Source organism: Acomys minous, assembly GCF_964271855.1.
Source record: "Acomys minous genome assembly, chromosome: 11".
Taxonomy (NCBI): domain Eukaryota; kingdom Metazoa; phylum Chordata; class Mammalia; order Rodentia; family Muridae; genus Acomys; species Acomys minous.
The window spans coordinates 44329208-44356583 of NC_140492.1; the positions used below are offsets into that span (position 1 = coordinate 44329208).

The following is a 27376-nucleotide window of genomic DNA, read 5'->3' on the forward strand; positions in this document are numbered from 1 at the left end:
TACAAACACATGGTGTACAGGCATACACATACTGTGTACAGGCCAAACATCTATGCATATTTAAAAAATTTACTGTTATTTTCTTTTACTCATCTGTTACTATTCTGAAATTTAACCTTTTACTACATGTTTTAATTTTAATTTTACTAACCTGTTTTAATTTTTCCATTTTCTTTCTAAGAATTATTAAAGATAGCAATTTTGTAATTTCTTAGGTGCTTATTATTTAGGTGAGAATAATGAAGCGAAATATAGCTTCAAATATACTTTCACCTTGTAAGAAATCCATCCTTTCAGTTTAGGGCTTCTCTATTTATTTACTTCGAAAAGAGTAAATACATTATTTACTATTACCTGTATGCATATATATTTAGTTTAAAATGGGAATCTGTGGATGTGTTACTGGCTTAATTTATTATAAATAACTCAAAGGAATATGTGTATTTTTAAATTCTAGGATATTCTCAATAATTTTATCAAGACAACTGAAAGTAATATATTGAAAGAGGCCATTTGTAGCTATCTTGATTGTGAGCGCTCTTGTGAAGCTGACATTTTAAAAAACACCAACTATAAGGTAACATAATTATCAACCATCTTATTATTGATGTTATTGGAAACCAGTTGTTAATCACTTTAAATATCATAAAATTAAACAGTTAAAATATTACATAGGTTATAGTATGTGGTTCTGTGGCAGAGCTTTACTGAGATAAGTGCAAGTTCTTAGATTTTATTCCCCTGTTGCGGAGGAAATAAAGAATGGCGTTTACTTTAATTATGATGGTAATATTGTAAGAAGTAGCTTGTCTCTGAGAAGATGCAATCACAGTCAATATTAATAATATTCTATGAGTCAGTAGAGTAGGTTGGTTTTGCTGAAGTTTTTGTAACATTACCTGCCTCTGAAGTTATGACTATTTGCTCTTTATTCATACAGCAAAAATAATTTAGTCTCTACATTTGCACAGTAGTTGTGAATATCTGGAATAATCTTTGTTGCAAAAAGAAGCATCTTTGATGAGGAGTAAGGATAAACATTTAGACTACAATTAGATATTAGAAAATGACAGTGGTTGGTTCTCAGTCAGGTAAACTCACAGAAAAGGAGGTGGAAAGATGGTAAGAGCTAGAAGCCCAGAACTCTTCCTGCTACATAGTGTCCCCTAGACGTGACAGGGAAAATGTTCTCTTGAAATCCTAACATGGTTGCCTATGGACAGTGGTTGATGTGACAGAACAAACTGGGAAAATTCCACAAGGTCCCGCCCCAAGGTGAAGGACTACTTCTAGCCAGTGCCTGCTGCAGAAGGCTGGGTTCCTTCCAAGGAGGAGCTCCGCCATAGATTGTCCTGTCCTAAGGTGGCTGGCCCTGGGCACAGGTGTAACTAGCAACACTAGATGGAGTATGCACACAGATACATACAAACACTTATATATGTACATGTACAATAATAAATAAAAGATTAATTTGGGAAAGAGAAGGGGGTCAAGGGTGATGTAGAGGCCATGCTTGTGTAAGAAGTTCTCAATAGCTAAGATTATTAATAAGATAATTTTTCTACTTTATAATGAGGAATGTTAGAAATTGAGAAGAGTGACACATATACTAAATGACACATGACACATGTAAGTGGACAACATTCAGGGCTCATGTTACCAAATAAATGATCACTGTCATTGCAAGGCTTTGAGTGAGGAAAGAGAATAACTGTAAGCAGTTTGGTCTTGTGATCTTGGAATCAGAGTTGGCTATGAAGTCACAGAACAGTGTGAAAGTTGTCACTCTCAGTACAGGACAGATCCTGCTTCTGAGATAAAGTGGCTGGCATTTCAGCTGCAGGCTTCTCTACATCAGTAGGACAGGTGGTATTCAAGTCGGCTCTTGCTTTGGTGCTGGGATATTAGTCCTGTGGCTCAGAATACTTAGGGGTGCAACCAAATAAGTCTCATGTAGCAACGGAAGTTCTGGGTTTTGTTTAGACATTAGTAATTTAAGGAGAATTCCTAATTAAAAGACCTAGTTCCTAAAGAGAGCACAGGGAAACAACAAAAGTCTCTGTTCTTGAATAACGGGGTAGATGTGGAATTCTGTCTTCAGGACAGGAGTCTGAGGTCTCCTGAGAGGGAACAGAATTTAAAGAATAATAGCACCAAAGTCAGTTGAGCTTGAGAAAAATACAGATGAAAACATGGGAATGCATAGTCTACAAAAAATATTTCAGTGTTTTTGCTCTTTTCATATACTATAGAATATGAAAATTTTGCATTGCCTAGTTCAAGTCATTGCCCTTCTCCCACTTTTTTTAATGCCCTTATTTTTCTGACATTAGTAATTTTACAGTTTCAGAGGTTCATTTGGTATCTATGGGCGTTGCTAGTAAATTTTGAATGTTGTGGAAAACAGAATTAGTATAAAGTGTGCTCTATAAATTACAGAATTTTAAAACTGAACTGAGATATTATTTTATGTTAACATAAGTTATATTTCTATATCTATATTTTTTCAAGGGATTTCTACAGTTAATGTGCAGCAAAAGTTGTTGTATTTACTTCCATAAAATTTGTTGGAAAAAGTTCAAGAACTTAAAATACCCAGGAGAAAATGACCAGGTATTGCGCTGTCCCTGTTTAAAGCTGCCGACCACAGCACATTACTACCTCTTTCCCTTGTTCTTTTTGTTGTCTTCTTCCTGTTCACTCTACTCTCTCCTTTTCCTCTCAGTTCTCTCTGGTGATTATCTCCTTGCCACTCTTAGTTTAAGGATAAGTTTTCTTTTTAAGATGGAAAATACAAAGTTTTAACGTTCAGATAGGGGAATTATTTCTATTTAGTTATGTTAGTCATGTGATAAATTGAGTTGTTTATCACTAGCATTAAAGTAAAATTCAGAGCCCTGTTCTTTATTAATTATTTGTTTTGTGGTCGAGGTTGCTTTATAACTTTTAAGTTCTACAATTTTTACATCATGTGAACAAGGAAAAAACCCTTAAGCAATTATAGTACAGTAGAAAGAAATTGGATGTGGCAGTGGCAAATTTGGGATCAAATCTAGCTTGAGCTACTTACTACTTTTATTACATTAAACTGGTAACTTCACCACAACTAATATTTCTAAGCTCTAAAATCATAGTAAAATGTACATATTTCATAGAGTTTGGGTGTATGTGTATTAAAATGAAGAGACAAGAAGTAAACTTGAATGTCACGTTCTAAAAGTAAAACATGTAAGACATTACTACTCATTTTTAAGTGATACATGCTTTTGAGTTTATGGGCTTGATGGAAAAATTGATGTTTCTCAGTATTAGACAGAAAAGTACACAAGAAATAGAAGTAAGTTAACCAGAGGAAATCGCAGGATCAGAACCAGAGAACTCACTGCTTTTATTCTTCCCCTTTCTTTAGAATCCTTAAGTAGCTAATGGAAATTCAATACTTTCTGTGCTAAGTCAGTAAATGTTACTTAAAATTTCTTCCCACAATTAACATCTACACGTTAGGCTAAAATGTAGCTCCTTAAAGAGTTTGAAGTCTAAATAATTAAAGTAAAATTAATAACTTTACACATTAATAGTAAAATACATTGAACAGCTCATTCTTAGCTGTTTATTCACATCTTTCAGTGTCATGTGACACTATCTGCCTCATTCCTTTAGTGGCTCAGATTTGTATGGTACTGACTTCGTGATTTTATTGTTTTTCTATGAACAATTTTAGAGTTTTAGTGGGAAAAAATGTTTGAAGGAAGGATGTGCAGGTGACATGGTAAGGATGCTGCAATGTGATGTCCCTGGAATTGTCAAAATTTTGGTGAGTATTTGCTCAGATTTTTCTTCTTTTCTGCCTTCTCTTTAGTGCTATTTTTGCCATAAAATTGGTTTGTTATTGGTAATAATAGGATCCTAGTTCCATTTTAGTTTTGATGACTAAGCTCCCTGCCCTTTCTACTCTGCTTTTATCTAATATATTTGAATTGTCTTCAAGTATAAGACAATCTAAGAAACAGATAAATATATCATCAATGAACTACTGTTAAGGAATGTATTGTAGACCAACAACAATAAAGTGTGATAATTTAAATACTTTTTGCCACCTTAAATTAAAGATAGCTGTAGAATTTTTGAGTCATTTTTCCTCTTTTGGTAGACCTGGAAGTTGCATCAAGGGCTACAGATATGCTTTCAGAGTGCACCACTGTTAAGCTGTATCTCCAGGCCCCGAACTTATTTAGTCTGCAAATAACTTCCTAATGTCTGTTTGACATTGCATATATTACCTGTTAAATAAACACGTTTTAGTTTTTAACTAATATTATATCTTGAATTTTTAGTTTAAGTTAAGTAGAATTAAATTAAAACTGTAAATGAATCTTATTTTAATAATCTTACTATTTATTGACTAATGCTTCTTTTATATTTTAATGTTGGCATTCAAATCATATGATGATGCAAAATTGGCTACTTTTAACTATTGTTTGTTACTTGAGTGGTATTTTATGTTGCTTAGCTTTTAATAGTATCATTTGTTTTATAGTTGATGTTTTATTCTAATTATCTTTTTGTAAATATAGAAGCTAAGAACCTAAAGAAATTTGAAAATTGGATTATTTTAGGGTTTTTTTCCTCCATTTCTTGCAGTTTGAAGTTCTGAGGAAGGATGAATATATAACCATTGAAAATTTAGGAGCAAGGTGAGCTTGAAATAAAATACTCTGTTCCTTTTTTCTTCTGAGCAGTGAGTATGTGTTTTAGTTGCTGCTTCTGTGTCATATCAGTTTTAGTATACCTATTTAGGAGTCTTTGGTATGAAAAAAAATCACAGTGAGTTCTCATTTGCTCCCCATCTTTTCCTTTTTCTGTGGATATTTAATTTTAAAACAAGGAGGCGAAAATTATGTGGTTACCACTAAATGTAAAACTGATCATTTCCTGAATACAGACACATTTTTATTAACATAGTGTAAGTTTATTGTTACAGAAAAAAAAAAACCAAACTCTATTTTTCAGTGCTATGTAGACCTCAAAGTTTGTCTTAAATTTAACTTCTTTTTATTTCTTAGGTGAGAAAAGCATGCTACTGAATAATATTGATATATATGTTAAACAAGACATTTATAGAGGCTCAGTGTGTTGTTATTAAAATTAGAAGGTAGAATATAAAAAGTTCTTCTAACCCATCCCTTCATTTTTCCTTACATTTGTAGGGGTTGTGGTGATTATAAACACACACAAGCATGATCTTTATTGAGTTCAGTGTGTGTGTGTGTGTGTGTGTGTGTGTGTGTGTGTCTGTGTGTGTGTGTGTGTATGTGTTGGGTGATAGATAGAGATTTAGTTTCATTCTTGTATTTATAAGTGTTGAGTTTTCCTTTTATGTTTTTAAATTTTCCTTTTGTTTTTGTTTATTACTGAAGTGTATGGATATGTTAGTGTGTGTGTAGCTGTGCATGTGTGAGTGCCCTTGTCTGCAGCGTTCAGGACAGGTGTTGATGGGTTCCATGGAGCTGGATGTAGACGTGCTTGTCAGCTGGTGTTTCTTTATCATGGTTTTGCACCTTTGCCATGAATCCAGTTGCTGTAGCTACTTAGGTTTGTTTGTGGCATCTCTATTGTATTTTATTAATCTATGTCTATTTTGTTAGTCTTGTTTTTATTTGTTTGGCTGTTTCGTATAATCAGAAACCAGGTATTGGGATATCCCAAACATTCCATATGACACCTGGGATAAGATTTATTATCAACAAACCGTAGCCATCATGATGTTTACCTCTAGTATCACCATCTGGTATTTGTTTGTGGAGCAAAGGCAAAGATACAGAGATTTCATTTATTGGTAGCATTTACCTATTTAAAAATTTTTTGTGCTTCGTTCCTCCCATTCTTTCCTATTTTATCTGTTAATATTATTATGAGAGCTTATTCTTATTTTGTTGTTGTTGTTTTGGTTTTGGAGACAGAGTTTCTCTGTATAGCCTTGGATGTCCTTGACTTACTTTGTAGACCAGGCTGGCCTCGAACTCACAGAGATCTGCCTGCCTCTGCCTCCCTGAGTACTGGGATGACAGGTGCACCACCGTGCCTAGTTTATTCTTATTTTTAAAAACATCTCTAGAAATTGAATAAATTGATTTACCTTTAATTATTTTTTTAAAGTTCTGTGATCATGATAAGACAAGGAGTTGTTGTTTGTTGTTTTTTGCCTTTACATTGCTGTTCCTTTTACTTTCCCCTTTTCAGCTACCACATAATTTTTGCCTCATAGAATTCTTTTTGAATGAGCTCTGTCAGTACTCTATACTTCTTAATAACAGTGAAAATTACAGTATAGAATTGTTATTGCTAGTGGCTTTTAATTTTTATTCAAATAGGCTTTCCCTTTACTTTCAAATGATTTCTAGTATGAGAACAAAACAAATAATGTTGCTTATTCCAAAAATATGGTCTAATTGTGGTACTATTTTCATTAAAACATTTTTTTTCTACTTTCAGTTACAAGAAGTTTATGTCTCTGGAATTAACTGACACTGATATTAGACCGCAGTTCGATTTAAAATTAAACACAAAAGGTATTACTTTATTTTTTATTGTCTCTGTAAATTATCCATAAAGCACAACTGCAATTATTTATGGTTACCATTCATGAGTTTCAGGTTTATAATACCAAATAGTGCTCACCACATACTAGAATACACAAACACAGAAAAATCAGCAAGTGTAGTTTTGCTCTCATATTACTTTGGCATTCTATGGAGAGACATGCTAACTCTGAAACTTGCCTGTGAGTATACAGTGAGATTTGCATCAGGAGAGTTTTAATCCAGCCCTTCCCTTGTTACATTTGCTCTTAAAAGAGCCAGTGTGTGAGTAGTCTAAAACAAAAGGAATGAACATTTTGGACCCAAGTAGTCTAAATCCACATGCCAGCTCTCTAGGAGTGTACTAGCAAATAGTCTCTTCTGCAGCTGGGGACCATATAGGTCCCTGGTTTCTGTGGCAGAAGAGTTAGGGTCAGCCCTTTTTAATAGGGAACCTGGATGTTCCTAATGCTAGCTTTTTCTTCTGAGACATTTACTCTTAAATTGTGTTTTCACAGTGTATGTCAAGTATATTAAGCAAAAATCTCTTTTAAAACACAAATCATGAAGGATAAAACAACAAAGCTATTTTTATGATAAACACATAGTTTACTACTCATAGAAAAACTAAATACTATCATAAAGGTTTCCCATGACTTCCAGCCTGCTTTCCTCCTGAAGTAATGTTAAACTGGAAAATAGTTAGTAGTTTAGTCTGCTGTCTCATTCCATTTCATTGTTGAAATACCAGTATAATTTTTCAGTTTATCAAATAAATGATTCTTAAATTCAATCATCTGGTGATTAAAAAAATGAATCAAACAAGCAACCAAAAAAACCAACCAAATAAAACCCCAGGTGTCCATCCAGTGGGTAAGTTTGTAGTGGTACCTAGGATTTTGCATGACTCGTAAGTGTCAGGTAGGTGCTAATACTCCTGGTCTGTGGACTGCTTCAATAACTGTGTAGACAAGTATATATCAGAACTATCTAATAAGATAGACAGTAACAATATGTGGACTGTGCGTGCACCACCTTTGGCATGCAAAGTTCTGCTGGACAGTACTAGTTTCATGGAAAAAATAAAATTATTTATGTAAATTATAATTAAAAATAGAAAATTACTATTTCTGAGTAAATCTAGGATTTCCAGAACTACTTTGCCATTATGTTGCCAAAATTAACTTATTTAAATAAAATCCTTCTGGGTTAGAAGACTCTGCATTTCCTTTTACTTAGGAGCATGCTCTTCTTGTCTAGAATTTTTGATAATCTAGACAGAGAACAGCAAGCTTATTGAGCACTGACTGTGGTGAAGTTCTTCTGTACTTCATTCCTTGAAACAGTTCTTATCTAAAGGAACTTAGGGTGCAGTGTGAGAGACCACATAGAAAAAGAGCATTAATGTGGATTGTTTTGACTTCTCCAAATTCATTTTCAGATGAAATGCCTATCTTCAAACTTGATTATAATTATTTCTATCATCTGCTTCATATAATTATTATTTCTGGTACTGACATTGTCCGGGAAATATTTGATGAGGCTATGCCACCCACTCTTTTGAAAAAAGAGCTGCTTATACACAAGAATGTGCTGGAACCCTACTACAATCATCTTTGGACCAATCACCCTTTGGGTGGATCATGGCATCTGCTTTATCCCCCAAACAAGGAGCTACCACAGTCCAAGCAGTTTGACTTATGCCTCTTATTAGCACTCATTAAACACCTGAATGTATTCCCTGCACCCAGAAAAGGCTGGGATATGGAACCGCCGTCTTCTGATCTCTCTAAGTCTGCAGACATTCTCAGGCTCTGCAAGTACAGAGATATCCTCCTCAGTGAGATTCTGATGAATGGGCTCACTGAGTTACAGTTCAATTCAATTTGGAAAAAAGTTTCTGATATTCTTCTGCGACTTGGGATGAAACAAGAGGATATCGACAAAGTCAAGGAGAATCCCATTGAGAATATATCCCTTGATTATCATCAGCTGTCCATTTATCTAGGCATTCCAGTACCAGAAATCATCCAGAGGATGTTATCCTGCTATCAACAAGGTACTAAATGGTTACTTTAGTAGCCAGCAAACCCTTTTCGAGTGTCTGTTCTGTGCTTAGGGATAGCTTTTTGTCCTATTAGTGTTTTAGAGCCTTTTTCAGTATGAGAAGACACTGGGTTTTATAATAGATACTAGAGAAAATTAGAGAACAATTCTTGAAGGTATACTTTAGAATCCTTAAAAAAATACATTCACCCACATTTCTCGTGTGTGTGTGTGTGTGTGTGTGTGTGTGTGTGTGTGTGTGTGTACATGTACTTAGGGAAAGGGTACTAAGCATGAATTAAATCCGGAGCATCTCAAGCAATTTTTGCTTCAAGAGCTTATGGTCAGAAACCTTTAATAAAGGCTTTCACAATGCCTTTTTATCTCCTTTGTTAATTACTAAAGTTTCAGTTTTCATTTACAGGTCCAACAACATCTATTATCTCCACAATATCTACATGAAGATTACTTCTTTTTAACCTTTGCTTTTAACTTCTAGGGCCGAATTCAGCCTGTTACATATTGCAGATGCTCAGTAGACTAAGAGACAAGGACAGGGAATGGAGTTGTGACCAGGGTCCTATGTATGCCTTGAAAGACTCAAACCTTGGGTGGAAACTTGCTGTACATTTCATCGATATTCCTTCCTAGTCTTAGACTAATAATAAATAAGGATCACTGCTCAGTTTAAAGTGCTGTTAAAGTGGTGGTGTGTGTGCCATCGTAGCTGATACATCTGCAAAATGACTCCTGCACTAAGGGTCAGGGAACAGTCCAGAAGAGGGGGCAGAAAGATTGTAAGAGCCAGAGGAACAGGAAGACTGCTGGGAGATTGTGTCTTATAGACATGACAGGGATGCTTCACCCATGACACCTTAACAAAATAACTGCTTAATCAAGAGCTGAAGAAGGACAGCACCAGTAGACATGCTAACATGGGAAGGAAAAAATCTCCTGGGGCCCCACCTCTAGACAAAGAACTACATGCAACTAAGGGACTGCTGAGGGTTGCAGAAATAATACTCCCCAGAAATCAATTCCGTAATTGGTTATCCAGCACAAAGTGGTCAGCTCTGAAATCATAGATAAGTATACCAAATGGATTGAGCAAGTTTTATTTATACATACGCATATGTGACAATAACTACTAAAGAAAAACAGGCTGTGATTTCAGGAGGGAGGGAAGATGGGTGGGGTAGGAGGGAGGCAGGGATGGGCAAAGTGATGTGATTGTATTTCACTTTAAAATAAAGTATTTCTTAATATTGCAGATCTTAATTATTATGAACTGTCTTAAAAAACAACCTTTTGCTTCTTAAATCAAGGGTTTGTAGCTACTCTATGATAGTCTTGATTATACCTTGTCTAAATTGCATTGGGGAATAGTGCTGGTTCTTTCCTACATAGTTAAATAATATATTAATGCTATACAAAGGTTTTCTAGGACCACCTTGTCTAAATTGCATTGGTGAATAGTGCTGGTTCTTTTCTATATAGTTAAGTAATAGATTAATGCTCTATAAAGGTTTTCTAGGTTTTCTGAATCCTCATCAGATATTAGTCAGTTGTGGTTGCAATTACACTCTAATTATTTTTCTCTGTTTGCCATAGGAATTGCTCTACAGTCAATAACAGGCAGTCAGTGTAAGTATTTTTAAACTCAAAATGCATAAGTGGCCTTATAACTCAGCATCCCTAAGGCATAAATATGTTGTTGACATGTGTTTAGATAAACTGTATAATAAACTGTACATTACCCCAAAGCTTAGAAAATCATATGACCAACTTACTGTTGGTTAGCTGAACCTAGTATATGCCTTACTCTGACTTGAATTTAATGCTTGCCACAAGGCTTACCCAAAATGATGTTCAGATTTTCATACTCAGAACTTTAGCAGACAAAAAGCCTGTTTGCTTAACTTGATTATCTGTGCTGGTTTATTTAGCTTTATTGTGTTTATAAGCCACTGTCTGTAGTTCTGTGTTGGGGGAACTGTAATGAATTACTATTTTTCACTTCTTTTTTAAACTGGTTTTGTTTTGTTTTTATTGTTCTCATAAACAATGTTGCCCAAGATATGTTCGCGCAAGCTCTCCTATATTAGCCTTCTGAATATCTAGCTGTGACACATGACTCCCTGCCTGGTTTAGTAATTCCCATTTAGAGGCTCCAACCAATAAAGCTGTGGGCAGACGGTGGGCGGATGATGAGATTGGTCCGTGGATAAGAGCTAAGAGCACTTGCTGCTCCTGCAGACGACTGCGCCTTGATCTCCATCACTCACGTCAGGCTGATGACAACCACCTTTACCTCTACCTCCAAGAGAATCCATATTCTCTTCCTGTCTCTGTAGGCATACACATACCCGGACGGGCACAAGCATCCACATGCACACACACATCTTAAACAAATAAGTATACATTTAAAATGTAATTTACCTTCTAAAATTAAAATTATTCTTTAGAAAACAGTACCATGGGTCTGCTTGAGGTTAAATGTTGGGTCCTCTCTGAGGAAGTTTTAAGGCTGAATCTTTGCAAAAATGAGAAAGAGCAAAGATTCAAAGAAGCAATAATACAGTATGACACAGTTTCCAGATTTAGGAAAAAGAAAGGGGAAATGGATCTAGCTTTTCCTTTTTCATGTTTCACATTTATATTCTATAAAATAATATTGGTCGCACTTTCAGTAAGCTCAATGACAGAGCTTAATACTAAGTATATAGATTGTACTTATATTCTACAGTACCTAAGACTTGGAATCTACATAAGTATCAATGAAGGTATCATACCGTTTGGTTTTTACTGATTGCTTCCAGGCTCATTTGCATGCCTGATTTGTGGGTAGTAGGCATTGCAATTTTGATACAGCAAGTGTGTATGCTTGTAGCCGTGGTGAAAATCTACAAGTCGGGACACCTTGCTGTAGTTGGTTCCCTCTTCATGGTACTGTGGCCCCTGGGAACCTGACCTAGGCCATTAGGCCTGAAGGCAAAAGCTTTGCCCACTGCACTATCATGCTGGCCTAGCAAATATAATTATAAGAAAAGGCTAAACTTTCAAAACTTTGCCACTAGATTTTTAATTTTTCTCTTTGTTATTTAGGTATCGAAATTGAAGAGTTGCAGAATGATGAAGAGGAACTGAGTCCTCCTCTGATGGAATACAATATAAATGTGCAGTCAAGCACTGAACTACAGTTAGCAGAAATAAATAAAGACGTAGCCTCAATACCTAGTGAGTCTTCAACGGAGTCTGTTAAGGATCTTCAGGAGGTATAAGGTTTAATATTTGAATATGAAGAACTTACTCTGCATTTTCAGACGTTCCATGTACTACACTCAAAGCATTGGAGGCAGTAGTGACTCCCCATTACTTCTCCATCAGTCATTATTTTGCCAAAAGTCAAACACTGTGTTAGCTTTTAGAGTACATTTTTTAAGTCCTAACCAAAGGAAGTCGATTTTGAAAGGAAAAGTTGTAGGACAAATAGAAGGGATAGAAAAAATAAGAATAATTAGATATTTCAGTACCTCTACCACAGAAGTAGAGTTTAAATCATCTAGGTGAAATCTAAATGCTAAGTAGTTAGCTACTTATAGACAAATTTACTCCTGGGCTGAAACTTCTATTGTATGGTATAAGTATATCGTTTCTGTTTAAAAAGTTCCTTTCTCATTTGTTTAGCTATTGCTGTTTTGTTTTTTGTGTGTATACTTTTTTATGCTTTTTCCAGGGTAGATGATTGGTATTAAATTACATATAATACTTATTTCTCTGAAAATACAATCTAGAAAATAAGTATTAGAAGACAAAGATATTAGTAGTTAGATGAAACACTGCCTAAAATAATCCATTGTACAGTTTGAATGGCATATTAAAAGCTTTATATATTTATTTATTTGTTTTGTTTTAGGTCAAAAGTAAAACAAAGAAAAAGAAAAAAACTAAGAATAAAAAGGTGAGATACTGGCATTGCAGGGAGTTCGATCATGAATACCTGAAGCTTCTTGCATTAATTCACAGTTAAATTCACTAGCTTAAATTAGTCCAGTTGAACATACAAGCTACTCAAACCTTATTGAACATATATTTATAGAGACAGCTATATATCTTATATTGAACATTTTATATATTGAATAATCTTAAATTAGCCACTTGTTAATTTTATTAATTTCTGCATTCCACTACCATTTTTGAAATGCCTGCTTATTTTAATGGCAGCTTCTACTCTATTCCGAAATGTTTTCTCACCTTTTAAGGAATCTTTCATTGCCCATTCCTTAGACTAAAGAAGAGTCACTCAATGGGCCCATTTTATCAAAACATCTCCAATTTGCTTGGAGAACTATTAGGAAAATGGCAGTTTCTTAAGTGGGGTATATGGCTCATACTTATGCAGTGTACATTTTGTGATATAAAAAAATTTTAGTTTTTCTAATTTGGAACATACTCAAAATCTTGATACTCCTCTGTATTATAAACTGACTATAGTTTCTCTAACTACAGTAGTCTGATTTGTTATTAGTCACTGGTACATATATTAATACTTTAATGACAAATGAAATTAATGAAGAATAATTTGTAAAATATTAAGAGTAAGAATAAAATAATTTGTATTTTAATTTGCTAAGTAAATATCAGTGATATTCTCATATTATCATAACCATCATAACATTTATTTAATTGTTATTATGAAAATTAAATAAAGGATGGATATTTTTATGACTAGTTCTTATTTTATAAGGTGTAGTAACATTTACAGAGCAGTGCTGTCTCAAGCTTATACCCCATAAGCTAGCATGTATTTATCCTCTGCTTCTTTAACATTCTGGTTGTTTGCAATGGAGCTTTATTAAAGAAATTGAGATACTCTTGAAAATGATCATTTTATTAAGATTGAAATTTAGACATTAGAATACAAATTATTTGTTACATTTTATTCTTACTAAGTATATGCAGCATTCCCTGAAGAGCGATCAACTTAATTATCTAATGAGGAATTCCCATGAGAATTGTTAGCATATGGAAGTTCGTTTGTGTTATACACAATGATGACAAGATCTCCGTAAAAAATTGTGTCCTCTTCTCTTTGTTATTTTGCTTTATAACATAGGGAACTAACAATATAACAGTAGCCCTAAACATGCCTATCAGGAGTTATCTTGAAGAAAAATAATCAAATTTTACATATCAAATACAAGGGACATTAGGATAACTTACATATGTTTAGACATTTGACAATTTTTTATATTCCCTTTCTTCGCTTAAGTATTTATTATTTAGCTTATAATTTATCTTCATTATGAACAACTCCTTTGATGATTAGTTTCTTATATCTCTCACCTCAACTTAGAGTAAGCAGAAAACAAAAAGGATTTTTAATGATGAAGGTGTAAGAAAAAAGTTGACAGGAAATGAAACCAGCTCTTTAATTTGGGTGTCCAATATACAGGAGAGAAACTGTGGAGATTCTTACTAAAGGCTGAAGTGGATTGACGTGAAGTTTGCATGGGAAGAGCTAAAGTGGACGTTGAGAAATAACCCACTGTACTAGATGTAGTCCATGTGAACAACTAAAAGTCTTTTCATAGCGCTCAGGTGTATTAGAGCCAAGGTAGAAGAGGAAATTGGTTTGAAAAAAAATGAGAAAACAAATTTGTATAAACAACCTTATCCTTGTAAAGGAAACTCAGAATCAGACATAGTAGAAGTCAATATTCTAATTTAAGTTTTATTAATTGCATATTAACATTTAATATGGGTCATTTAAATGGGCTCTATTTGATCTATTGCTGCTATAGTTTGTTTTAGTAACTTAGTGGATAAACATAAAACTTAGTGGATTTTTAAAAAAAATTTCATTTGTGATCTCATTTGTATATATAAGATTCTTCATATGTCAGTTTGATTTTTTTCCCTATAGTTTTTCAAAAGTCCTTTTATTTAGTTTTAAAATAATGGATATTTCAGACACTCTGTTCCAGGGTTTCCTAATATGTACAAATTCAAGTCCCGTATTTACCTCTATTACCTCAGTTAGTGATTTTCAGAATTATAAAATAAATTTAGTGAAACACAAACAGCATTTTAAAAGGGAGTAGAATAAGTAAAAAATTTTAAAATCCATATTTTATGACATATTGTGTGGTTATGTATTTCACAGAATTCACATTTTAGTTTTATAGTTGAAGATACATTATTACATACAGCTTACTAACTCTTGTGATGCTGTTTTTCAGGATAAGGACTCAGAAGAAGAGCAAGTGTGAGTATTAAAGTTTTAATTCCTTAACATTTTAGAGGAAAGCTTTCTAAATAATATATAGATTTCTTTTGGGAAACTTCTAGGAGAAAAATAGTTCTTGTCATAATAAATTGGTATTTTCTGCTGCTTAGAATATTATAAACATTGGCAAAACAATCTGTTACAATTTTTTTCTGTAAGGTTACTTGGTCTGTAGTCATCTACCACTAATCCTTCATTCAGAGACTGACTTAAATACTTACTAAAATACTTAAAATATATACATATAGGTCAAAACTTAACTTTAAAGGATAGATCATTACTATGTCTGGGACAGACATGTTCATATTTTTCTTTGCTGGAGTATATGTATGAATTGTGATGATAATATAATATTAAGATATGGAAACACTTTCAAATTTGCTTCAAAATACCATTTCCAAAATAATTATTGTTAATAGCTGTAATTTGAAAAATAAACGCTGTGGTCTTAGAATTCCTGAAAACAAGTCCTGCCTCATAACACATTGATAATCATTGTTAGTGTTTAAGAGAAAAGAGCAGTGTGAGTGAGCACTGTCCAGATTCTGACCATGAGCCCTTGTAATGTATCTCATGAGGCAGAATAATACTAACTTGAGAAGCAATAGCCTATGTGAAAAGCACTGCGCCTTTGAAAGGTGACATTGACTGTGTCCTACTATAGCTCATATATGGCAGAAAAGGATGACCAGCTGGACACAGAACAAGTAGATGTGCACACACTCAGCACATATGGGAAAACTGATGCAAGTGATGCTCAAGAGGATTCTGCAACTGAGGACAAGTTCTGTAGCCTGGACGAACTGCATGTTCTGGACCTGGTAGAGCAGGTGAGCACTGGAGAAGGCTTAGCCTTACCTTCCTTCCATACAGAATTGATAATTTTGGTTTTTCCACATTCTTTGAGTATTGTGTCTTTTTAAAAAAGCCTTGCAGTTTTTGCTGATGTGAGAAAAAAAGCCACCAAAAGAGAAAAAGGAGGTATTGTTAGACAAGGGGGTTTCAAAAAAAAAACAAAAACAAAAACAAAAAAAAACCATTGGCCCTACAAACTTCACATTTATTCTCAAATCATTTCTTGACTACTGGGCAAAGTTATTAAATGTACTTCTTGTTAAAAGTTTTCTAAAAAGTATGAGGAGCAGGAAGTTGAGATAACAACACTAAAAACTAGCATTACCATTAAATTGCCACTAAATTGCCATTAAAATACATTTTAATAAAATAATTTTTATTTTTTTTAATAATTAAATTTGGTTGCAACTATGAAATGTTTTCTAAAAAGTTCTAGTATATAGTAGATTTTTCTGGCTCTTTCTCTGTTAGTAGCTACTATTTGAAATGCTACCTGTAAGCATAAGAATTTTATTGCTCAAAAGATCAGTTCATACAAAGTAGATGAAGGACTAAAATGCACATGCTCATACACAGACACCATGTTTGAAATTAGTGGTGAGCTGCACTCACAGTCAGTTACTATTACAATATGTATATTTTAACTAAATTATCATAGCCTTTGCTCTTACACTGAAATTTAAATATAGGGCCATTAATATTAGTCTAGTAACCCAGAAGAACTCAAAATGAAAATCAAATAGTTACATACTTGCAGAAAATATTTATTTGCGTATTTAAAGGTATGCTGTAGTGTGGTCCCTGTTAGCATCATGTTTATAGTGTAGTGGAGAAGTTGAACAGTGAAGTGAGTTGGTACACTGCTGTAATTAAGGATGGGCCGTTGGTACTGTTGGAGCTAAAATTCACGCTCTTCCACTTACTCTCTGTGATCTTAGGCAAGTTACTTCTTCCTATTACTATCTTAAGATGAAAATAAAAAGTACTTCCTCATGACTCCTATACAATTAAGAGCATTACAAAAACGACAAGTGGCAAGCATGAGTGTCACTGAGCAGTAGCAGTAACTTACAGCTGTTGTATTATTAGTGAGTGCTGTTAGGGAAGTAAAGCGTGAATAGAAGTTAATATACATGGCAACTTTATATACAGGGGAAATCCTGTAAACAGAAAATATTAATGTCTTTTTAGAAACATATATTCTTGTTATATTTGCTTAAGGGCTCATCTGGAAAGGAGAGTACAGACTGCAAAGAAACTGAAAAGGAAAGGCTTGCTCATCAACATCAGCTTTATAAGTTGCAGTATGAATGTGAAGTGAGTACTTTTGTCATTAGCTCTAAAAGAAGCAAATATTTTAAGTGCTAAACTTAATACATTGTCTTTAAAAACTCAGTGAAATTGAACGCTTATTCATTGTTGGGGGTGCAGATAAATAGTGTGGCCATTGTAGAAATCAGTTTGGAGATTTCTGGAAGAGCTAAAAATAGAACCCACTGTATGACCCACCACTCTCACTCCTGGGCACACACCCTTTGAACTCCCTGCCCTACCGTAGAGATAGGTGTTAACAGCTGTTTCATTTGCTATAGCAAAGAATTGGAATCAACCACATTGTCTATCAGATGACTATATGGATAATGAAATTTTGGAGTAGTGCTTGCTTTGGTAGCACATATACTGAATTTATACTAAATTTGGAATGGTACATAGAAGGTTAACATGGCTCCTTCACAAGTATGACACTCACATTTGTGAAGCTTTCCATATTTTATTCAGCTCTGATGAGTTTTGTTTTATTATATTTTATTGTTATCCCTTAGAAGTCTGTTGTCTGATGAAAGACAGAAAGGGAATTATTTGATCAAGATGGGACAGGGTGGAGGGAAGAACTGGGAAGAGTAGAGGGGGAGAAACCGTAATCAGCATGTAATGTGTGAAAAAATCTATTTTCAGCAAAGGGGAGGGGAGAAAATTTGATGTGTATATGGAGCGTGTATGCAAACATATATTTGAATACTATTTAGGACAAAAGAAAAAAGAAGCCTTAAAATATGCATAAAAATGGATGGATTTCAAATGTATATTAGTTGAGATCACACAATCTCAGAAGAAAAGTGCATGTTCATCCTCATATGGAATCTAGTCAGTGATATGTGTCTGTGTATAAACAAGTGTGCGTGTAGATGTGGTATAGTAAGGGAACAAGAAAGGCTGAATAAACAGATGAGGAAGGGCTCTACACAAAATGGACATTAGCTGTGAATGAGAGTATAAAATTGGTTTCTTATTATAGATATTTTGTAGTAAGTGCATAAAACATTTGATACTTAAAGTTGGTTTCTTACAGATTTTTTGTAGTGGGTAAGTGCATAAAATATTTGACAGTGACAGTATAATATTTAATATGTAGCTTGATAGTTTACATTTTAATGTCAATGCTAATCATAATACATTAAGTTGTATAGACTAAGTCTGTTTAACTTTGTTGTAAAATGTTTATTTATTTGCAAGTATTTTTATAATAAAGTTATTTTAAAAATAACTCAATGTGCATCTGGTTCTTTCCATTTTTGGTGACTTGAATACGGAAAATATATTTTTCATCGAGCAGGATTACAAAAGACAACTGAAAACAGTGACATTTCGGTGGCAAGAAAATCAAATTCAGATTAAAAAGAAAGAAAAAATAATTGTATCTCTAAACCAACAAGTGGCTTTTGGAATCAATAAAATGTCCAAGTAAGTATAAAACTTTTGATTAAAAATGAAACTTTTGAATTTGCATGTCTTTTTAGCCCTATCTCCCTGCGGCCACTAGGTGGCAGTGTGGCTGCACAGTAGAAATTGAGCTTTACAAAAAGAAGTCAGAGATAAATTTCAAATGGAAGATGTATAGGAGGTCATTTGCTGTTTTCAAGGCCAGGATTTGTGATTCATATAAGATATACTTGTCCCCTTTCTCAGCTACAGTTTTGAGGAATTAAAAAAAAAACATTTTATGACTTACTTTCTTATTTGCTTAGATTACAGCGCCAAATCCATGCTAAAGATGATGAAATCAAGAACCTTAAAGATCAGCTTTCCATGAAAAGGTACGCCATTTTCTCTTGTCGGCACTCCTTTTCTGAAGCTGCGTTTTAATCAACAGTTTTAGCGGGGATAGTCATTTATCGTCCAGCAGCGCTCTTACACATGAGAGTGAGTAATATCAGCAACAACATTGGGTTAATAGGTATAAACCCAAAGAGACATAGGCAGATTGGATGGTATGTTCATTGTAGCTCTGACCAGAGAAACCTGAGAGCAGTTCAGTCAGGAGCATTACAGATTGCACCAGCCCTCCCAGAAACTGGAGCCTCCTCTGTGCAGTACTACTAGGTACAAGTGCTTTGTAGTGCTGAGTATTTTACTAAGATTCACCTACTGTATGAGTGTAATCTGTAAATATTTGTACAAAGAACTACTTCATACAGCATAAAATTCACCTGATTAGTGCATGTGGCTCACTACATTTTTAATATGTTCATCAAGCATAGAACCATCATGACTGTCACACACAAAATACACTACTGTGAAGTTTTTTTTTTCAGGATTTAAAATTTTTTAAATTTAATTAATTTATTCAGATTACGTCTCAGTTGTTATCCCCTCACTTGTTTCCTCCCAGTCCTCCCTCCTTCCCTCTTTCACCTTTTTTCCTCCCCTAGGTCTGTGACAGAAGGGGACCTCCTCCCCCACCATATGGTCACAGCCTATTAAGTCTCATTCTGGTAGCCTGCTTATCCTTTCTGAGTGCCACCAGACCTCCCCACCAAGGGGAAGTGGTCAAATATGGGGTACCAGAGTTCTTGTTAGAGTCAGTCCCCACTCTCCACACAACTGTGAAGAATGTCCTGTCCATTTGCTATACCTGAATAGGGGTTCAGTGATTACTGGATGTATTGTCCTTGGTTGGTGCAGTAGTTTGAGCAGATTTCCCTGGGTCCAGATCCACTTGTCATGAACTTTTTAAGGTTAATTCCTCTTTACTCCATCAGCTTCTGGTAGTCACTAATTTACTTATAATTTACTTAGTGTTTTTTGGGTTTGCTCATTCTGAGCATCTCATATAAATGCAGTCATATATGAGGCTTCTTAGCACTAGTTTGTTTCATTTAACATATGATTAAAATCCCTGCCTGTTATAGCATGTATGAGTATTTGTTCCTTTTCATACATATGTGTTGTTTAGAGGTAGCACATTTTGTTATCAGTTTGATGAGCATTTGACTTGGGCCTCTCCTCCTTGCCTATTAAGGAGCATTTGTATATAGAATGGTTTCCATTTGAGTATATTCCAAGAGGAAAATTGCAGGATTATCTATGAACTATACACCTTTTAGATAATTACTAAGCTGTTTTTCAAGTAGCTACATGTTTTTATAGGGTGAGCAGTGTTGGTAGGTTATTTTTCTCTTCTTTCTCATAAAAACTTTTTATATTGTCTGTATTTATTTTACATGGTATATGCTAAATATAGATGAGTTTTGTCTTAGATTTGTGGTTTTTCACTGGCTTAAGTACATATTTTGTGTGCTTCTTAATTAAGTAAACTTTTACTCAGATTCTTGGCCTGTTTTAAAAGTTGAAATTTTTTTTTCTGTTGAGTACTTTGGTTTTTTTTTTTATGTTTAATGCAAGAAGAATTTTTACCATGCCTCATGAATGTTAGGGAAGTGTTCAATAAGCTATCATGAGCTCTGTATATCACTTGAGTCAGGAGGCATTTTTACTTATTTTGTAAGTCATCTTTCTATTTGCCTGATATCTTTAAAGTATAATAGTTTTTAAATGTTGATGAAATGTAATTTTCTTTTTCTTTTAGGCAAAATTTATGTAATAGTGGTATGATAGTTAATGCTTATGTTAAGGTAGTATGTCTGCTCAAACATTTCATGATTTTTTTTTCTCTTTAGTAAGCACTGTCCTTAATGGTATATATTTGTCATGTTCTCCATCACATTTTTTTAAAAAAGTTTTTAAGTATCTGGGTTTATTTCTCTTAACAAAACATTGAAAATGGTTTCTGTAATAGTATTTATTATAAAACTATATTTTTAAATGTTTCTGTTTAAAGGCAGAATTTAGTTTGTGTGCTGTGTAATTCTAAGATTCCAGTGTAGCAAGCTAAGAAGGGATAGGGAGGAGAGAGAGAAACCTCAGCCTGTATTAGCGTATACAGTGTCCTACGGTTCTCTTCTTCCATTTCAAACTATGGAATTCAATTCCAGTCTAGCGTGTGAAACCCAAATACTAAAATAACTAGTAAACTGTTTGATTGCAGTGGCCTTTCCTTATTAACAACGGTAGAGAAACTGGCTGCTACTGTTGACACAAAAACAGTGTTAAATAAAATTTATTAGCAATAAATTTAGTACTTAATGTCAAACACAGACTGTTTTGTGCATATTTTCTGAATTATTTCTATATCAGTTGTTTTTTAAGGTAAGAAAACTTTCTCCATTTTCACATGTGCAGAAGCTAAGAATAAGAAACTAAGCCCCTCGCTCTCATGGTTGCTCCACTATAGCAGACTGTTGGCTGGGTGCATAGTAACAGCACACACTGATGTCTCCAACGTCAGGGTGACAGCCAATTTGATATCTGTTAAGGATTTGCTTCTCTAGCAGATCCTCCTTATCTTCTCATTTACGTTCACATAGCAGAAGGGCAACAGAGCTGTCTCAAAGCATCATTTAAAATAAAGTGTTGTTTCTGTTCATGAAGGCTTCATCTTTATGACCATATCACTTCCTAACATTTTATGTCCAAATCATTAGGAAAAAAGAAGTGCCTCCTCTAAGATCCTTACTTTGGGGTTTATTATGTGACAAAACTTTTCTGGAGAGACGCAACACATGCATCTACTCACTCCAGATTCACAATATACCAAAGTCCAGTTTGGTGTGCCAGTGAATTTTACTGGGTTTACTTACAGAAATATGAGTGAGGGATTACGTAATAGGAGCAGAAGTGACTCAAAGACAGCTGTCTCACTAAGGCCCACCTCAGCATGAGTGACAGCACACAAAGCTGAGAACCTGGGAGTCACTGCAAAGCCTGAGGCAGCTCCTCAGATTGGAGAATGTCCTTTCCAGCTGTCTCAGTTGGTGTGAACTTCTCCCTGGTAGCTGGTGTGGCTGCGGAGTTCTTTGCAGCTTTGTTTGTCTGGGAGTCTTCTTTGCACCTTGCCTCTGTTCTTCTGAGAGGCACTCTTAGCTATTACAGCCTTACTTTGGTAGGATGGGTCTAGGGAATCTGGTCAGTTTCAGGGGGTTTTGAGTTGTTTATACCTTAAGGAGCTTCTTGCAAGATAGAATGGTTTAATTTTAATCTCAGAGAAAACTTATACAACAGGGTTGAAGATTCCAGGAAAAAAACTGTGGGTCAGGAGAGCTCAAATATTCAATCCATTGTTCTTGTCTAAGGTTTTACATTTAATAGGCTGTGGAGGTAAGAGTCATTTTAAGAGTACAGATTTAGAATTTAGGTCACAGCCCTGTACTAAGGACTTTAAAACTTCTGCACTTTTGGTAATAAAGAATAACTATGTTTTAAACAATGTCCTCTTGTTTTTATGTACTATATATACTTTTCCAAGAAACATATTGTTCTTGTCATGGTTTGCCCTTCCCCCTTGTGAACAAGTTTGGAAAGGCTATCATTGTAATGTTGCTAATTTTCAATGATCATGCATTTCAGATCTCAGTGGGAAATGGAGAAGCATAATCTGGAGAGCACAGTTAAAACTTATGTAAACAAACTGAATGCAGAAACAAGCAGAGCCTTAACAGCTGAGGTAAAAAGAAAACGGGGCGATGGAGGAGGGAGAGTAGCCTTATGTTAGTATAGCTCAAGAGTTGAAAAAATGGAATAAAACTTCTTACTATCATTCAGAAAACTATAGCTTAAATTCACTTTTATTTCACTTGCACATCATATGGGAGTGCATGAGTGTTTGTAATCTTAAGTTGCTTTCCTTTAGAGTCTCCAAGAAATTACAAGTTTTATAGCTAGAGGCTAATTCTCATGAATTAGACCCCAAGCCATACTGCTTTAATACCACTTTCTCTGTTGTGTCCCACACAGACATTCTAAAAACACATACAGGTCATAAGCTGCAGCATCAAAAGCTCACTTACTGCCCATGACCCTAGAATGTCAACTAACACTGTTAAAGTTAGCTTATAGTACCATCCATACCTGGTGTCTCTTAGAAGAAAGATTACATGTGTGCATGTAGTTTTTATTTATAGCAAGTGAAACGTTCTATATAGGACTTTCACATTGTTTGAACAGCTTGCTGACATTAAAACTCATTACCAGTCTTGCCACCTGTCCGTCATTTGTAATCTCGCTTTCCTAGTAGAGTTCTTGGGGTTCCAGTGATAATCTAAGCACTCAGTGAAAGTATGCTGAGGGCTTACCTTAACGGGGGGTGGGGGGGTGGAGCTGGCCTTACCCTTACCTTAAACTCACGTGTGTTCTTTGTTCCTCAGAGCTTTTAGCTAAAAGTTTCTGTCTGCTTCTGTTGTTTGTTTTAGAAGACACTTTCTAACACTACTAAGATTATTCATTTTGTGATTATTGTATGGTTAAAAGCTGAAACTTGAGACTAAATGATTGTACATCATTAATGATGTAGAAAGTCTTCCTTCTGTAGAGAAATAAATATTGGACCAGGAGACCTGTAAGGCCCATTGAACTATGCCTTTTCTGTGGTCTGATTACTTCAGTATTTCTGTAGTCCTTTTTCATGAACATATTAACAACAGAATTTCTTTTGAGATTCCCAAACTTAGTTGCATATTAGAATTAACTTAGTGATAAAATCCTAATGTCTATGCTCTCCCTAGACATCAATTATCAATTCAGATATTTATCAGTTAAGTTAGTATCTCTGGGACCAAGGCTCTGCTCTTTAAAGTTTACAAGACTAGTCAAATGTGTAGAAAATTTTTTGAAGTTAATGTTCTTGGCCTTTGTAACCTGGTAACTATTAAATAAAATAAGTAAATTGCAGAGTTGCTTTGATCAGAAAGCATTTACCATGCTTCTTGGATTGTCAGATACTACAGTATTCTGGAAGAGAATTGGATGCTTACTTAAGAGTTTACTTGAGATGACCAAGAAAAGGATGCTCACTTAGAATTCCTTCAATTCCTTTCTCTCTCAAAAACCTGTAGGTGTATTTCCTACAGTGCCGTAGAGATTTTGGCTTACTGCACCTAGAGCAGACAGAAAAAGAGTGCCTCAATCAGCTCGCCAGGGTGACTCACATGGCAGCAAGGTAACCTTTTCCACTTTCCTAATTCATCATGACTCAGAGAGGGACAGGAATTTTACATACGTACATCGGAGTCGTGGGAATAATTCCAAGCTCTCTGTGTTTGTCTCTTTGTTCTTGCTGAATGTTGCTGCATCTTCTGAATTATTGACAAGCACTGAGTACAGTGGCAGCTTCCTCCCCAGTGAGAGGCGTCCATAAAAGCCAGATGTGTATAAGAGGAATTCTAATTGGCAAACTGGTTTCTAATTGTTTTTCTACTAATGCTTGATTTTAAGTACTTTTGTAATATAATTTAGGGAAAATAAGTAATAACATCTAATGCTACATGTTACAAGGCAGTTTCTGCTGTGCTATATTAAATTTCAAATGTTGGAATGAGTTCCATGGAATTTTTCTTAAATTTATAATTTCATAGGTTATACCTTTAAAATTTAATGAGTTAATTATCTCTGAGATCAAAGCATTATTTTATAATAATAATCTTTTAAATTGTCATTATTTTTTAATACTGATGTACTATCAAGCTGAGAAGGAACTACTGTGAGCAATCAGTCTGCCTTTGCTTGCCAGGAGGAAAATAGCATTGTGTGATTAGAGTATGTGAAGCTCCTTTTTGTCTGATTTTACTGATGACTTATTGTGCTTTTCTAAGTTGTTAGGCTCATGATGTAGATGTGGTAATGCTGCTATGGGTAGCTCTTTTGGAAACCCACAGGAAATTTCTTCTAGAGATAATACACACTAAAGCATTGTGAGTTGTTCCTGTTTTAACATTTCATAGGACATGCATCAATGAACAGTTGCTCGGCTGGTGCATTTTATACTCTTAATCAGGGCAGTGAGAACATTCCTCCTCACAGGAAAGTGCTTATTGGTTTTGTTTGTTTGTATTTTCTGTGTGAGTTTTCATAATTCATCATCCAGAAGCAGTTTAATTTTCTCATTTCCATTAGAGCCGGATAGATCATTCTGACTCTGTGATACATGGTTAGCATAAAGATGATCTAACCCTGCCTCCAAGGTGGGACAGTGTTCTTGAAAATGCACCTGCAACTTCCCTGTTTGGACTTTTCTGCTTCTCTACTTCATTGGAGATACTTTAGAATAAAAAGATTTATAGTATCATCAAGATAGAAAAAAAACTGGTATTCTGGAGATAGGGGAAAATGAAAAATGGTCTCTGGAAGGATGTGTTACTATCTTCCCTTAAAAAGGGTGCATATATCTCTGGTTTCTGTTTTTATTAATAACACCCTATCCATATCTTTTTAACCTTTGAGGTAATTGCTAGTATTGAAGTAGTTTTCTTTTATTTTTCTACTATTTACATAAATACTAGAGAATACTTTTGGTATTTTTTGGCAACCTAAATGTTATATATAAAGCAAGCTTCCTCTGTGTCCCCTTTTCTACATCAGCAACCTAGAATCACTTCAATTAAAGGCTGCCGTAGATAGTTGGAATGCCATTGTGGCGGATGTTAGAAACAAGATTGCTTTCCTCAGGGTAAGTTCTGAAGTATACTTAACTCAAATTGGCAGAATTTATGTGAGAGTGTTTACAAAAAGAACATCTAACACTGAAAGCAAATAGTTAAGAAACCTAACAGCTTTTTAAAAACTCAGTTACCAAAGATTATGCTCTCATTTTGTAATTATTTTCATATATTTAATGTTAGATATAAATTATAGACTCATGTGTGACTTTCTAGTACATTATCCCAGAAAAAGTAAACTCAAAGGTTGTTCCTTACATGGTTTTCCAGAATTCCAAAGCCAAACAAAATTAAACTCTAAATTCACTCCAAACAAAATTAAATATTTTAACCACCTATCAAATTAATGAATAATTCTATATGAATAGAATTAAATGGAATTCTTTTCTAATCTTAACATTTATATAATTCTTTTATAATACACACTCTTAATTATTGACTTAATTGTATTGAGACTTTTCAAAGGCTAAATCAGTGACTATTTATAGAAATGGTGTTCAAGCCTTTATGTATAATGTTGATTGATTTTTACATCCATTCCACATCTATAAATAAAGCAATAGTGTTCAATTCCAAAGAACAGCCTCAGAGCAGTATGAATTTGTTCAGTTTTCAAATGATGGTTTTAACCATTTTCTCTGGGATCATTGTCCCTCTTTCTTTAGTAGCACTTAGAATTTCTTTTAGGCATATTCAAACTTTGGTTCTTTTGTTTGTTTGTTTGTTTGTTTGTTTGTTTGTTTCAAAGCAGGGTTTCTTTGTATGGCTTTGGCTGTCCTGGGCTTGTTTTATAGACCAGTCTGGCCTCAAATTCACAGAGATCTGCCGACCTCTGCCTTCCCAAGTGCTGATATTACCAGAGTGCTGCGCCTCTGCAGCCAGCTCGCATATGCAAACTTTTAGCCTCAAAAGTGCTGTTCCTTGTTTCCTGTTCTTGTTTTCCTCTAAGCCTATTTTTGCATGGAAATCCTTAAATGCTTTGTTTTATAAAGTTTTTTTTTCCCATTTCTTATGGGTTGTTTACTAAAATGACTAAAAGAAACTAGGAATAATGCTAAAAAAAATATTGAAAACATGAAGGTTTCCACAAAATTAGACTCCTGGTCTCCCCCCTCCCCTGCCCCGGACCCCTGCTTCCTTCTTTCTTCCCCTTACCCAATAACAAAACATTTACAGAACTGGAGCAAGCCTGAGGTTTAGTGTTTGATATAAATAAAATTATGAATATCTAACTAACATTTTCATTTTACTTTTTAAAAATGAACATTAACACAGATTTCAGTTTTTTGTTAAAAAATATGTTCATTTTCGTATTAGCCTATGCGGCTTTTTATAGATATTTGACTTTGTAGATTCAGCTTCACTTTTTTTCCTATTTGCGAAATGAAAATTATGGAAACACCATAAGCAACTGATTTATCTCACTTTATCTTATCAATAAATCCCTGAAACGCACTACTTAAATGTGGGCATGAAAATTTATAGAGTTAACTTTTTGTCAGAAATTGTTATATTTTTTTCTATCACCAGGTTGAGAGCTACTAGTTTTTGCTGAATTGTTGAAGTCAGACACTATTACACACTGTTTCTTTAGTTTCAGTGGAGGTCTGAAATATATTTTTCTTCCGCCAGACACAGTACAATGAACAAATAAATAAGGTGAAGCAAGGGTTTGCCTTGAGTACCTTACCTCCAGTCCAGCTTCCCCCACCACCACCAAATCCTGAGATGCTGGTAAGATGGCTGACATTTTGGAAAGTTGCTATCTTCATTTTGATAAA

At 34.5% G+C, this 27376-nt stretch overlaps 1 protein-coding gene across 7 annotated transcripts in view; it reads left to right on the top strand.

The window, feature by feature from the left end:
- DZIP3 (DAZ interacting zinc finger protein 3) overlaps positions 1-27376 on the top strand; it is a 61205-nt gene that overhangs the window by 22759 nt on the left and 11070 nt on the right. For 4 of the 7 annotated variants that reach the window (XM_084802246.1, XM_084802243.1, XM_084802245.1 and 1 more), the window contains 18 exons: positions 458-577; positions 2512-2613; positions 3722-3814; positions 4642-4694; positions 6493-6569; positions 8020-8637; positions 10236-10268; positions 11730-11899; positions 12541-12585; positions 14867-14892; positions 15578-15743; positions 16990-17085; positions 18383-18510; positions 18795-18863; positions 22513-22609; positions 23997-24100; positions 25519-25606; positions 27228-27329. In XM_084802246.1, coding sequence (XP_084658372.1) covers positions 458-577; positions 2512-2613; positions 3722-3814; positions 4642-4694; positions 6493-6569; positions 8020-8637; positions 10236-10268; positions 11730-11899; positions 12541-12585; positions 14867-14892; positions 15578-15743; positions 16990-17085; positions 18383-18510; positions 18795-18863; positions 22513-22609; positions 23997-24100; positions 25519-25606; positions 27228-27329 — 2187 coding nt within the window. The remainder of the gene's footprint in view (positions 1-457; positions 578-2511; positions 2614-3721; positions 3815-4641; positions 4695-6492; positions 6570-8019; positions 8638-10235; positions 10269-11729; positions 11900-12540; positions 12586-14866; positions 14893-15577; positions 15744-16989; positions 17086-18382; positions 18511-18794; positions 18864-22512; positions 22610-23996; positions 24101-25518; positions 25607-27227; positions 27330-27376) is intronic. The other 3 variants (XM_084802247.1, XM_084802244.1, XM_084802248.1) reach the window with 3 other exon arrangements.